We start from the raw sequence: 13,212 nt of genomic DNA, 5'->3' as shown, positions 1-13,212 counted from the left end.
GGAACACAACAATAATAATAATAATAATAATAATAATAATAATAATAATCTAGAAACAATGTGAATGAACACCACAACAGCTTAAGCAGCAAACTTTGCAAAACACAAAATTTATGTCACTGCCAAAACTTTTGTGAAATGTAAAAATAAATTTCCCATGTGACAACAATCATTGCATTTAAAATTGAACAAAATATATATATTATATATATATTTAATCATTTTAACCATTATACAGTAAGATGAAAATATGACAAAGTTTCCACCGACTAAAACTAAAACAGGACAAGTTGACTAAATATGAGAAAAACGAAAAAGTTACATTTGACACAGGACTAAGACTAAATTAAAAATAGCTGACAAAATTAAAACTGCTGTCTTTAGAAAAGTTTAGATGGTATTTTCTTTTCATCTTGCCTCTGTATAATGCATATTAAAGGCAGAATAGGTGATTTGGTTCAAAAGCATTTTTTGTTGTGCTGGTTGAGTCTCTACACATTCTGATAGCAATCACGAAGTTAAGTGGTATAAATGTATTTATTTGTATTTATATCATCTGTGGAAGGCAAAGACCATAAAATGTTTGTCTAATCAAAATCTTCTGTCCAAAGATTACGAAAGGCTGTCCTGTCAACTTACACTGAACAAAATTATAAACGCAACACTTTTGTTTTTGCCCCCATTTTTCATGAGCTGAACTCAAAGATCTAAGACTTTTTCTATGTACACAAAAGGCCTATTTCTCTCAAATATTGTTCACAAATCTGTCTAAATCTGTGTTAGTGAGCACTTCTCCTTTGCCAAGATAATCCATCCACCTCACAGGTGAGTCATTTCTGACTTATAACAAAAAACAGAGCAATGCCTAAAAGCTGCTATGTGACAAGGTGTACAGTAAACAATCTAAACACCCCACAACTACGTTTTTATAAGCTGTCAAACTCCCCAAAAATGTAAGTTTAGGACACAAATAGTTGTAGATGTCGGGGTATTTCACGTTGGGCCGTTCAGTTGGATCATTTCTCAAACAAAAGGAAGGTTAGGAAAAGGGGCACTGACATAGACTAATAAAATTTAGTTTCTTAATATATCTCCTCTCAGATTCACATAGGGTGGTGAAATTATCCTTTGACATGGTTAAAAATAATGAATGGTCTTGTCACCGATTACGTTTCCCTTCAGTGGGCGCAGTTCTCAGAGTAATATAACACGTTGCGCTCTACTTTTGTGTCCTAAACGCACGTTTTTTTTGGTCGACAGTTTTATAAAAACGTAGTTCTGGGGTTTTTAGCTCGTTTACTGTACACCTTGTCACATAGCAGCTTTTAGGCATTGCTCTGTTTTTTGTTATAAGTCAGAAATGACAAGGAGGCAGCTTCCCACAATACAAAGTCAATGGAGAGCATTGGATTGTTTTCCGCCCCCGGTGGGCGTGGTCTTCAGATTATGACGCGTTGCGCTCTGCCTCTATTGCAGACCGAGCGACAATAGAAGGCGTTATTATTGTAATAATATGCGCTTTGTACTTTAATGATTTCTCACCAGTGAATGAGACATGAGGTAATCTGACAGTGTTGCATTGAATCCTCCACCAACTATTGCTAGACTTTACGAAATCGCCTACCTTACCTTTAAAGTAGTGTACATAAGCGCAGTGCTGCTTTGTTGACAGCAGTAACCAATGAAAAACTGTATCGCTGCTGTTCCATACGCGCAACTAAGCACTGTCAGAGAGTGAATTTGCGTTCTCATTCAGCCCGTCTGCTGTTTTTGCTTTCGTTCAGATGTTTTTTTGTAGTATAGTTTCACAAAGCTAAAGTCAGACCATTCTGGTTTTGCTTTAAATTTCAAAATTATACAATCTAATTTAGATTAAAAACTGTATTCATGTGCATGTATTCAGCATCTTTGTTTGGATTGTGATACAGTGGTTGCCTCTAATTTTATATGGAAAGAGCACAGGCAAAGCCTTAGTTTGTTTATATGAAGAGATTTATTTTATTTGTATTATTTATTTGATTTGGGTTTTGGTTTTAAAATTTAATTTAGTTTTGTTATTTGACATAGGCTATTTCAGTTTCACAAAGAAATGTGCAGCATTTTGTCCAAGCAATAATAAAGTGAAAGTGACGTGTGGCCAAGTATGGTGTCCCATACTCGGAATTTGTGCTCTGCATTTAAAAGGACACCTTTTCATTTATAATTTGTCTTAAATCTCATTTTGTTAAAAAAAAATTGTGAGAATCTTATTGTGAAATCAGTATCGTGAATCGTATTGCATCGTAAGTTGAGTGAATCATTACTTCCCTAATACATATGATTATTTATATGTGGTAATTTATATCATTATATTAATGCAGAGTTGTTTTGGGATCATTAAAAGAGCAGCACGCATGCATGGACTATGTAAGTGTGTCTGATAATATATATTTAGAGGAAATACCTTGGGCATTCATCAAGGTACTGCCATTTGCCTCTAAGGCTGTACTTTTTCTACTAAAGTTATGTAGCCTACCCATTAGGTGTTTCACATTTGATGTAGGTCCCAGTTGCCCCCTTCCTCACCTCTAACTAGTCTGGCAAAACAAGTTGTGGCATGTAAAAAGGAACTTTTTGCTTTTCATGCATCCTTCCCTGTCTCCTCTGGACAAATGATCCTTTATTGTTTCAAAAAAGGCTCAAGGTACAAGTGCTCTGCAGTTCGAAGTCTTTAATTAGGTTCATTTTTTTTCCTCGTGGGAAATAGATAATAGTTTAATGTGGCATATAGCTTGTATCCCTGCATCAGGTTCCATTTGTAGGTAGGGTGGCTGACAGGAGAGAGCGTGTGTATGAGAGTGTTTCATGACTAGTTTTGGCTCATGTCCCAAATTCCTTAACTATAGTGTTTGTGTGTTGCCAAACTTTGGACTTTGTCTCGGTCACGAGTGAATGGTTATTTTTGCACGTACTGTATGTCTTCTTTGACATCATTGACCACTGCTGTAGCATTACCTCAGATTCCAAAAAGATATGTCTTAAAGTGCTTTGTGTACTTTTTTTTTGTTTTTGTTTGTAATTTCCAGATGTATGACTGAAACATTTCAGTCACTGGTTCCTTCTGTTGCAAATATTTAATAACTTTCTTTTGGTGGACCATCTGTTGAATCCAAATGTTTTGTTAATGTTAAAGGAAAAGTTCAACTAACAATGAAATGATTTACTCATTCTCATGTCGTTCCAAACCTGTATGACCTTATTTTGGCTGCGGAACACAAAAGGAGAGATATTGAAGAATGTACAGCCTGTATGGTCTGTGCACTGTATTCCTAACCTTCAAAAGCCATTTTAAAGTTGTTGTTAGAGCTGTTCAATTAATCGAAATACAGTTTCGATTTAGATTTTGGCTTCCAACTATTCTGAAAATACAATAATTGAGGTAAAACGATTATAAAGTGAACTTTTAGCTTAAGATGCGTACATAAATGGTCAAATACACGCAAAAATTTCCAAAATGCGGCGCTTGGTGATTATTCACAAAAACCCTCGTCAGTTATACATCTTAAGTGAATGTAAACAGTTGAGAATGAAAATATGTGTGGAACAGTATATTGGAGCTGTGCAGCTCTGAAGTGACAACACAGGCTAATATTTCTGCTGCCGAATGTGTGCTTAATATTAATCAGACAACAAAAGACAGAGAAAATCACTCACTGCTCCTGACTGAAGGACTTTTGTAGCTTTAAGAAACAAAGCAAGTTTAATTCTTACAGTGAAGACTATTGTTTTGTTTTAAATTGATTATTCAATTTCTGAAGTAGGCAGTTAGCTGAATACTTTAGACTTGCATAAAAAAATTAAATTATTTTAAATTTATTTTTTTTCTATTGTATATGTCCTCTGCTTTTTATCTGTATTTCTTCATCTTATACATTTCTTTTTATTTTGATTGAATTACTGTTTAATCATTTTTCAATACTTTTTGAGGATTTCTTTTATTTATTTTTACTTATGAATTACCATAGTATTCTGCTGTGAAATTTTGCTGGTATCTAAAATGTAGATGTCATAGCAACCTTATTTACAGTAAATATATATTTAATATATGTCACATATATATCACATCTTTAAATAAATCACTCATATAAAGTTTTGGTCATATGGTCCACTCATAATCATGTTAAATAATCGTGATAACAATATTGACCAAAATAATCGTGATTATGATTTTTGCCATAATCGAGCAGCCCTAGTTGTTGTTGTTGAAACTCGATACCCAGCCCTAGTGGTTAACATGTCAAATACCTAAAGCAGTCACATGCTTCGGTAATGTTTATGGCCCAACAAAGCCATATTCCTCACTTGCTAAACATTTCAGTCACTCAGGGTCCTTCTCTTTCTTGGAGAGCTGATTTCAGATAAGATGCTCAAGGGAATGTCTACAAACAGAATGTTTCACTTACAGACTTTTCCATTTTTGTTCCTCCAGGTGTTCTGTGTGCTTTGATCTCCTGACAAACTGGTACTTTGAGAAAGAGGGGAGGCTGTACTGTCACAAACACTACTGCGAGAAGTTTGGGGAATTGTGCCATGGCTGCTCGCTGCTTATGACTGGACCTGCTATGGTAAGAAAAGCCATGTGAACTTGTCTGAATTGCATGGCAGTGTGTTTATTTTTCAGAGTTTCAGGAAAAAAAAAATTCACAGAGAGAGTAAAGAAATTGAGAACTTAAGAAGATTTCACAAGGCAAATGCTAACCTGCACAAGAACCACTTATATAACATGCCATTTGTCTCATTAAGTAAATAAATACATGGCTAAAACAAAAGGTCTAATGAAGGCAGGCAAAACTCAATAAGTGCAGATGTTTTTCATGGTACTGAAGAGGTCACTGATAAGGTTAAGTGTGGTTTAAACTTTCTTTTCCACTTTTCCACTCCTAATGTGAGCAAATGAATCACATAAGTGATGCTTGTGGGAGGAAATCATATGAAACACACAAAGCTTGAATCTCTCCTTACATCATCATTACAAAATTATTTCTCATACTTATGAGTCTAAAACTTCCCTACAGCTGTCTCACAAATGACCAAAGCCCGCTACATTTGTCCCATCATCACTACTACAGTATAGAATCAGAGGTGTAAGTTATGATTATCTAGACTGTCATCAGATTCAGCAGAGCTCATGCTGAATTGATGTGTCTGTAGGCGCGTTTCCATTACCCTTCAAATTGCGCAAATTGAAATTGCGAATTGAAAATACACCTAATGGAAACGTGTCAATTTCGCAAAAATGCCCATATATCGTAAAAAAGTTTTTACGTTCGCATGAGGTGGTTTTTCAGGCAATGCGAAAAAGGAATAATTCGCAAAACTGCAATGGAAACGTTTTTTCCCGCATTTACAGGTCACATGGCATTTGTAAAAAGTCATATGATCATTCTTCAATGTACTATAACATCCAAGAAACACTTCCTACATGGCTGCTCTTCAGTATAAGGGGCTTTCCCTACCATTAATGCTTAGACAATTTACACTGCACACGTCTGCGGTGCAGTGTGGCTCTGATACGGCCACTGAAGCTGATTGCGACCACAATGCTTGTGTTTATTCCAGAATCCAGCCGCACCACGCACGTTTCTGAAGCGGCTCTCTGTGCTGCTTCTGTAAAGATACACGCATTTGCCTCCTTTGAATAATTATAGCCAAAATCCCACCAAAATCCGTTGCCATGACTTATCGAATTACGTTTTACTCGCATGACAACGGTTAATGGAAATGACGCCAATTGCAATAGTTTTTTTATCGACATTTATAGAATATCACCAAAGTTTTGAGCAAATCTGTAATGGAAACGCACCTATTGATTGTTCTGCAGACTTGATGGGATGATTCCACCCCAACATGAAATTTCTATCACAATTTACCTACCCTCATGTTGTTTTGCAAAACACAAAAGATTTATTGAAGAAAGTTTCTGTTGATTTTATCTATACTTTGAAAATCAATTGAACCTAATACTGTCAAGCTCCAAAAAGGACATTCCAATTAATTTGTATGTATTAATTTCTAGCTTTTATGTCCTTTCAGAGCTTAAAGGTATTGGGTCCCATGACTCACTAATATGAACAGCTGTAACATTGTTCAAATATTCTCTTTGTGTTTCTTTCTTCTCCTTCTAGGATATATAACTCATTAGTTTTGTCTTTGAATCATAGCGGCCTTTGTATCATATCTCACTTGAATCATATCTCTGTCTTGATTTCAGACTAGCTGTTATTGCTGACTATTATAAATGATCTCATTCCTGTGAGCAGGGTGACTGATCTGAAGGCTGGAATGGCCTCAGTGTTGTGTGCTGTTCATCATGCGTCTGGAATGCCTTTGCATGGGCTTCAATGATGAGCTTTGTAATTATGACGCTAATGGAAGCCGTATCAATGTGTGAGAGACTTACAAATCCATCTCTAATGTAAACAAATCAGTGCTCACAAAAAACAGGTAGTTTTTGAATGCGTTAAGAGAGAAAAAGGGGAGAGAAGAGAATTTGCCAGCGAGCAAAACTCATAATGGGCCTTTTCTGTTTGGGCCCAGATTGACGGATGCCAAGTATTTCTGGTCAGGGTGCGTTGCCAGTTTTGGTCTCAGAAGCACAACCAGCAGGGTGTCAAAACCTCTGAAAGGCAGGCAGTGAGAAATCACATCCTCACAGCTGAAGTGATTGTTTGAATGTGTTTGTGCATTTGCATAGACCATCCATGATAATTAAAACTTTTCTTTGGGTGGATTACAGTTACTCACTGTTCAGTTCAGTTGTGTTTTCTACTCTTGGCCCCCCCCCCCTCTTTTCTTCATCCTAGAGTTAAATTTCTATGTCTAAAAGCTCCTGTTATGGTTCTGCTACCACCTTTTAGCACATCACATTCTTGGGTGAGAAACTCTTATGTAGAGAGTTTTTTTTTTAAAAATCCGTTCTGTGTTCATGGTGATATGACTCCTTGAGTCCTAAGGGAGGGGAGGCTCTTTTACAAAGTACTGCTGGGAAACAGCCTTTCTCACATGCACATTCACACTCTGCTGTAACACACAGACAAGTATGACACTTATGATTTGTGTATGCACAAAAAAGAACACCATGCTTACTCACAGGTCGAACCAAGTGTCAAGCTGTTCAACTAACTGCCCTTGAGCAAAGCACTGTAAATGTAGACTTGGTGTACTGTAAATGTAGACATTTAAAAATTAATTACATCACTCCCATACTCTTTCAGCTTTGCTGATTACCGGACAGTCAGTTGTTATTTTATATGCAGTATAATGCATAAAAAAAATAATAATAAATTAAAAAAATATATATATATATATTTTGAATGAATGCTTTTATTATTGAGTGTTATGGTATTAAGTAATTTGCAATGGTGAGATGCATTTGCATTTTATGCTAGAATGACCAAGACCAAAACCAAGTAGGCATAACATCCTCTAATTGCCTGTCTACATGTTCTGAACTCTGATTGTTGAATAGTTTAGTCTTTATGAGGAGGTGTGGCTTCTCCAGCCGAGAAATTTCTGTCGAATTGTATCAGCTAATGACTAGTAAATGGATGTTTATGGTTAATGTATTTTCAAGTAAATTCTCAGATTAAAATGTTATGTGTGGTTGCATATTTGAAGGTCTTTTCCGGTTTATACATTTTTCAGGGTGAAACCTCAGAGAATAAAAGTAAAAAGGGGCAAACAAAAAGAATAAACTTTAACAATAAACTTTTCTTGTAAATTTGTATTTTTTAAAGATTTATGCGAGGGAGGTCAACGCGAGAGCCTACATTAGAGGTAGGAGGTGTTAAACAGAGATTGACAGCTGTTGAATTTTAGATGTGTTGTCTAAGGGCATGGGATCACGGCTATGGGGAAGGGGCTGGCAGCCTTATGTCACTTCTGATAACAGACAGGCTCAGACACTTGCAGGTGTTACAGAAAAAGACAGGACACACGCTCACGTCACTGTTAAAGAACGCAGACTGAACGAAGACAGTGTACCAACACAAAGCAGCTGAAGCACAATGAAGGCATGATCCACCATGCCTGGGCTTGGCAGAGAGAGCAATCTGCATACATGCAGCATACAGGAATATCCCAGAAAGAGTGTATCTGGACCACTGTCAGGGCTGGTGTTGCTGGTACTGAGGATTATCTTTTCCATTGTGGGCTTTTAGAGTGAAATTGTAAGACCCTATGGCAGTGTTCTGATGTGCACTGGGCATTCATGTGTTTCAGGTGGCAGGAGACTATAAATACCATCCTGAATGCTTCGTGTGTTTAAGCTGTAGGGTGGTGATTGAGGATCAGGATACCTATGCCTTAGTGGAACGTACCAAACTCTACTGGTGAGTAACTTTACACATTTCACCTCCAAACTGTACATGTATTTATTGTAGACTGTACTGGTGTGGAAACTTTACACGCAGTAGCTCCAAACTGTAGTGATGATTCCTCTGTGTTGACTTTACATATCTTAGCTAGGGTGACCAGATGTCCCGGTTTAATGAGGTGTGTCCTGGTCTCCTGACAATTCACTAAAAAATTTAAATATGTACCAGTTTCAGTTGTAGCCTCACTGACTTTTTATTTTAATTAACTATCTTCAATATCCTTTCAGCTATGATCTCTGGTATCATTTGTGTTGTTTAATAGGATGACACTGCAGAGAAGCAAAGCTGTTTTTGAAAGCTAAACTGTACAAAATCTATTAAATTCTTGTGCAACACGTTTTTTTTTCTTTGCAAGGAAACACATTTTATGCACATCTGGCTTTTTTCATTCCTTTTATAATTTAATCAATTAATCCTTTAATAAATTGACCCATTTATTTTAAAGTACCAATTTACAAGATAATGGTTTTATGAACACACATTTGTTCTATTCATGTTTCATGAATAAGGTCCATTAGTTCCAAATTTTACTGAGGAAACATCACATGTATGCTTTTGATTTGATTGATTGAGTTTGATCGCATCATATAATAATTGCTGTTAATAGTGTTCATCGTCTGTTTGATTACGTCTTTAATTGATTTTTCTTTACATTTCTGCCATATGTACATTAACTGACAGTCACCACTGATAAGCTACTACTAAATATTGTAGAAACTTAATTTTCTGTAAAGCTGCTTTGCAACGATTTGTATCGTGAAAAGTGCTATACAAATAAACTTGAATTGAATGTATTAACTGCAAACAACCCATAAGTAGCCTTTACACGTTCAATTCAATCTGTGGGAACTTAAATGTATATTTGAGTTCAGGTAAGCAGTGATATTTAATACTTGTATATTTAATCATAACCTCCTAATCTCCTAATTCTTTTTAAAAATTTTATATTTATAAAAATTGTATTAAATATTTATTTTGTCTGTTGTTTATCTTCATTTGTTGTTTTCAGTAAAGCACAGGCAGGTTGACACACATCTGAGTGTTTCATAACATGTCTAGAAGTGACTTGCTCTTGTCAGGTCTTGTCCTGAAAGTTCAGGTCCTAAAGTTTTCGAGCTCCAGTGAGGCTTTTCAACTTCTCTCTCACACAGTGGTAAATGCTACAAGCAGGAGGTCCTGACACCAATGCTGGAAAAGCGTGGTTTGGCTGACTCTCCAACAGACCTGCTCCCTCACACAGTGACTCTGGTGTCCATGCCTGCTGCCACCAATGGTAAAAGGGGTTTCTCTGTCACTGTGATTAGAGACTGCACCGGTGCCACAGCCAGTGTTCAGGTCAAAGAGTAAGTAAAGACATGAGGAATTAACATGTAAAACACGATGCATCTCCCAATTACTTTGCTTGAGATCTTCGTCCTCGTTAAGCAAGCAGTCAGATAAAGCTGAATATGCTGAGAAACATTTGGAATAATAGAGACTTGCTTAAGTTATTTATCACCTCGAAGATTCACCACAATGTCGCCACACCCAGTGCCAGAGACAGATGGAATGTGTTGCATAACTGTGGTGATACGACTGCGTATGTTGGACTGAGGGCTCAAACTGCCTCTTTCTTTTTGTGTTCTTCAGATGTGAAACCATAACAAAAAGCTATGAGATTCATCTCATCATTCTTAACCTGTCTTTTCATGATGGGAATCTCCCAAAATCTTATCCTTATAGGGTCAGAGGGATGCATATTAGTCCAGAGGTTCGGAACGCCATCCATGTTGGGGACCGAATCCTGGAGATCAATGGACTCCCGGTGTCAGCTCTGATGGAGGAGGAGGTACTTTGCATTTTTTACCACTACCATTCTTGATATTAGCTTTGAGGTGAGGTGAAATCGTGCCAACGACTTGTCGAAGCAATGTGACAATACAGCATGGTAAGCATTTGGAATACAAACTCATACTATATAGCTTGTCCCAGCACAGTGACACTCCTTTCATACTATGGTAATTACTTTAACCTGGTCATGCACTCAATTTACACAACTCTCTAGAAACAGGCTGTGTTTGTTATATGGCTTTGATGTGTGTTTTTTTTTTAATTATAATCCATGTGACACTTGGAGCTTCATTCTAACTTCATTGGCATGCATCTATTTTGTCAAAGCACAGGATATGTTTGTTGATGTTGCAGAAGCAGTATTTAGTTTTCTTAAGAATAAAATGTAAGTAGTCATGCAAGAGTTTAACTTTGTAATGCATACCTATGTTGGGAGGTATGTGTATGTAGACTCTTGGACTAAAGTGACTCGTCAACTCCTATGTAAATGCTTTGCATTCTCATCGTGCATTTGTAAATGTGATTTAATTTTCCCACCATTTCTCCTTAACGTCTGAATTCCACTGCTTTACTTCTGTTGTCATGGATTTGTGCCTTAATTTAATCACATACTGGGAGGTTTTTGAATTGACTTGGATTTGGCAGCCATCTGGCCGATGTAATGAGCAGCCTGAAGTCCTGTAATCCTAAAAATGGAAAATCCTAAAGTCCTGAAATGAACATAATCACAATTACAGAAAGCTGTTAGATGTCTTCATTACTGCATGTCCAGACCTGGAATGCCCACTGTTCCTGTGTATTACATAATCTTAATTTCAGTGTTGGCTTTGAGAATTTATCTTTTGCACCTTTAGAAAGACCTTTTGTGTGGCACCAGCTTTGACTGGAAGGAAAATCAATGTTATGTAAACAGCACTAATGCACAATACTGAAGTTTTATGACTTAATGCTGTCCTCTAGCCTTTATTGTAGTAGTGACCCTTATCAAAATAACCACAGTGTATATGACCTTCTGAATTTGGATTGGTCGTTCCAGGTGGAGGACCTGATCCATCGGACCAGTCAGACACTGCAGCTGTTGATGGAATATGATCCAGTCAGACAGCGTCTGGACCGACTCCGCCTGGGCTCCCGCAATCAACTGGGTGTCCCCGCGGCTTCCCGTATGCGTATGTCCTCATCAGCGGATGCTGAGATCGAACGAAGTGACTCAGTGGGCAATGGGACGTTAAAAAGGAGGTCCCTCAGGTAACTTATGTCATCTAATCAGGTGTCATCACGGGGCTTGTGTAGGTTCATTTACATTTTTGATTCCAAGTGGATATACAGAGATGGTGCAAATAAATACATTACACACTTATTTATCTTTTTCCAATTGCTATTTGGGTTTGTACAAATACTTTTATCTTGTGTGTTGTAGACGTAGCAACAGCACCTGCAAGTCTCCAGTCTCTTCATCTCCTAAGGACCCTCCGATTCTAACTCGAGATATCGGGCGCTCTGAATCCCTACGTTCTACTTCCAGCTGCTCCCACCGTATCTTCCGTCCCTGTGACCTCATCCATGGAGAAATCCTAGGAAAAGGCTTCTTTGGACAGGCCATCAAGGTGTGCATACATTCAACCTTTCCTCATTTTCTGTGTATTGCAGTGTCTAGAACTGCTCACTGGTTCCTTAGTGTTGTCTAGAAGAGCTGGTTCACTGCATTGAAGCTTAGTTCAGTGCTGGAAGACAGGCCTGAATTTCCTTTTGTAAAGGAATCATAAGGAATTCTGATTCCACAGTGGTTTCTTGATTCTATTATTGAACAACTTAGCTAAAGCATTTCTTTTGACTTTGAATAAGTTCAGTAGTGTCATAGTAGTTCCATTCACAGTTGGCAGAAGAATGCAGATGAAGTTCATTAAAACTATTTGGTTTCAGTATTTTAGAAGAACTGTAAATAATTTATCTTCAAAACCTAATACGGTGTGATTTTTATTTTTTTTGTAGGTGACCCATAAAGCCACAGGTGAGGTGATGGTCATGAAGGAGCTGATCCGTTGTGATGAAGAGACACAGAAAACATTCCTAAAGGAGGTATGAAGATCCCCTTCTTTCCCCACAAGTATCATTCATTCGTCCATCTGATTACCATGTAATTTTTCCTTCATTTCTCCATATCCGGCGCTGGGATACAGTGTTGCTGTAGCATTTGTGATTGTTTTCAGAGGAAAAGAGACTTAGGCCCAATCCCAATTCTACCCCTTAGCCCTTCCCCTTTCCCCTACCCCTCCGTTTCACGTGAATGGGTAGGGGTGTCTCGATTCTCTTTTGGTTGGAGGGGTAGGGGTAAGGGGAAGGGCCAGATAGCCCTTCAAACGAAGATTTTTCGGGACCACACTTCAAACGAAGGGGTATGAATTATCTCAGCGTAAACCGGCTTCAGTTGCAACATGGCTGCACGAGCGAACAAAAAGACGCATAAATGTAAGCATTTTTGGCATTAATAAAGATTTTAACGAAAAGTAATCATTTGTTTTATGTTTAGGGATGGGTATCGTTAAGGTTTTAACGTTCTTACCGATACTGCTTATCGATTCGGTACTTTAACGGTATTCTTATCAGTACTTTTTGTTTATATATGACAAATTGAGAGAGAGAGAGATGAAAGTTGCGTGTATGCACGTCTGTGCGTTTCTCTTTTTAGGGTGCGTTTACTTCAAAAACAGAGATTTTATCCTTTCGTTGCTGGAAAATATAATGTTGCAATTCAGTATTTAAACTGTTATTAATAAAAGTCGTGGGGCAGCGTTGACAAGTTTCTTTGCTCCTGGATGTGTGAGCTGCGTGATATCTAATGTGTGTGTGTGTGTGTGTGTCAGTAAGCAGCGCATTAATATAGAACGGTAATTAAAGGGGTCATATGATGCTTTTGTAAAGATAATTATTTTGTGTATTTGGTGTAACAGAATATGTTGACATGCTT

At 37.4% G+C, this 13,212-nt stretch overlaps 1 protein-coding gene across 3 annotated transcripts in view; it reads left to right on the top strand.

Annotated features, from left to right (window-relative positions):
• LOC107741211 (LIM domain kinase 2-like) overlaps nucleotides 1-13,212 on the top strand; it is a 33,649-nt gene that overhangs the window by 12,620 nt on the left and 7,817 nt on the right. For 2 of the 3 annotated variants that reach the window (XM_016553878.1, XM_016553877.1), the window contains exons 3-9: nucleotides 4,469-4,604; nucleotides 8,260-8,369; nucleotides 9,566-9,757; nucleotides 10,137-10,242; nucleotides 11,281-11,492; nucleotides 11,665-11,851; nucleotides 12,237-12,323. In XM_016553878.1, coding sequence (XP_016409364.1) covers nucleotides 4,469-4,604; nucleotides 8,260-8,369; nucleotides 9,566-9,757; nucleotides 10,137-10,242; nucleotides 11,281-11,492; nucleotides 11,665-11,851; nucleotides 12,237-12,323 — 1,030 coding nt within the window. Of the gene's footprint in view, nucleotides 1-4,468; nucleotides 4,605-7,887; nucleotides 8,163-8,259; nucleotides 8,370-9,565; nucleotides 9,758-10,136; nucleotides 10,243-11,280; nucleotides 11,493-11,664; nucleotides 11,852-12,236; nucleotides 12,324-13,212 lie in introns of those variants that run through there. The other variant, XM_016553879.1, reaches the window with a different exon arrangement.

The sequence above is a fragment of the Sinocyclocheilus rhinocerous genome, unplaced genomic scaffold (assembly GCF_001515625.1).
Source record: "Sinocyclocheilus rhinocerous isolate Xijiao unplaced genomic scaffold, SAMN03320098_v1.1 scaffold615, whole genome shotgun sequence".
In the NCBI taxonomy this organism is placed as follows: Eukaryota; Metazoa; Chordata; class Actinopteri; order Cypriniformes; family Cyprinidae; genus Sinocyclocheilus; species Sinocyclocheilus rhinocerous.
The sequence above is the reverse complement of the archived record's forward strand: the minus strand, read 5'-3'. Positions and strand labels throughout refer to the sequence as shown.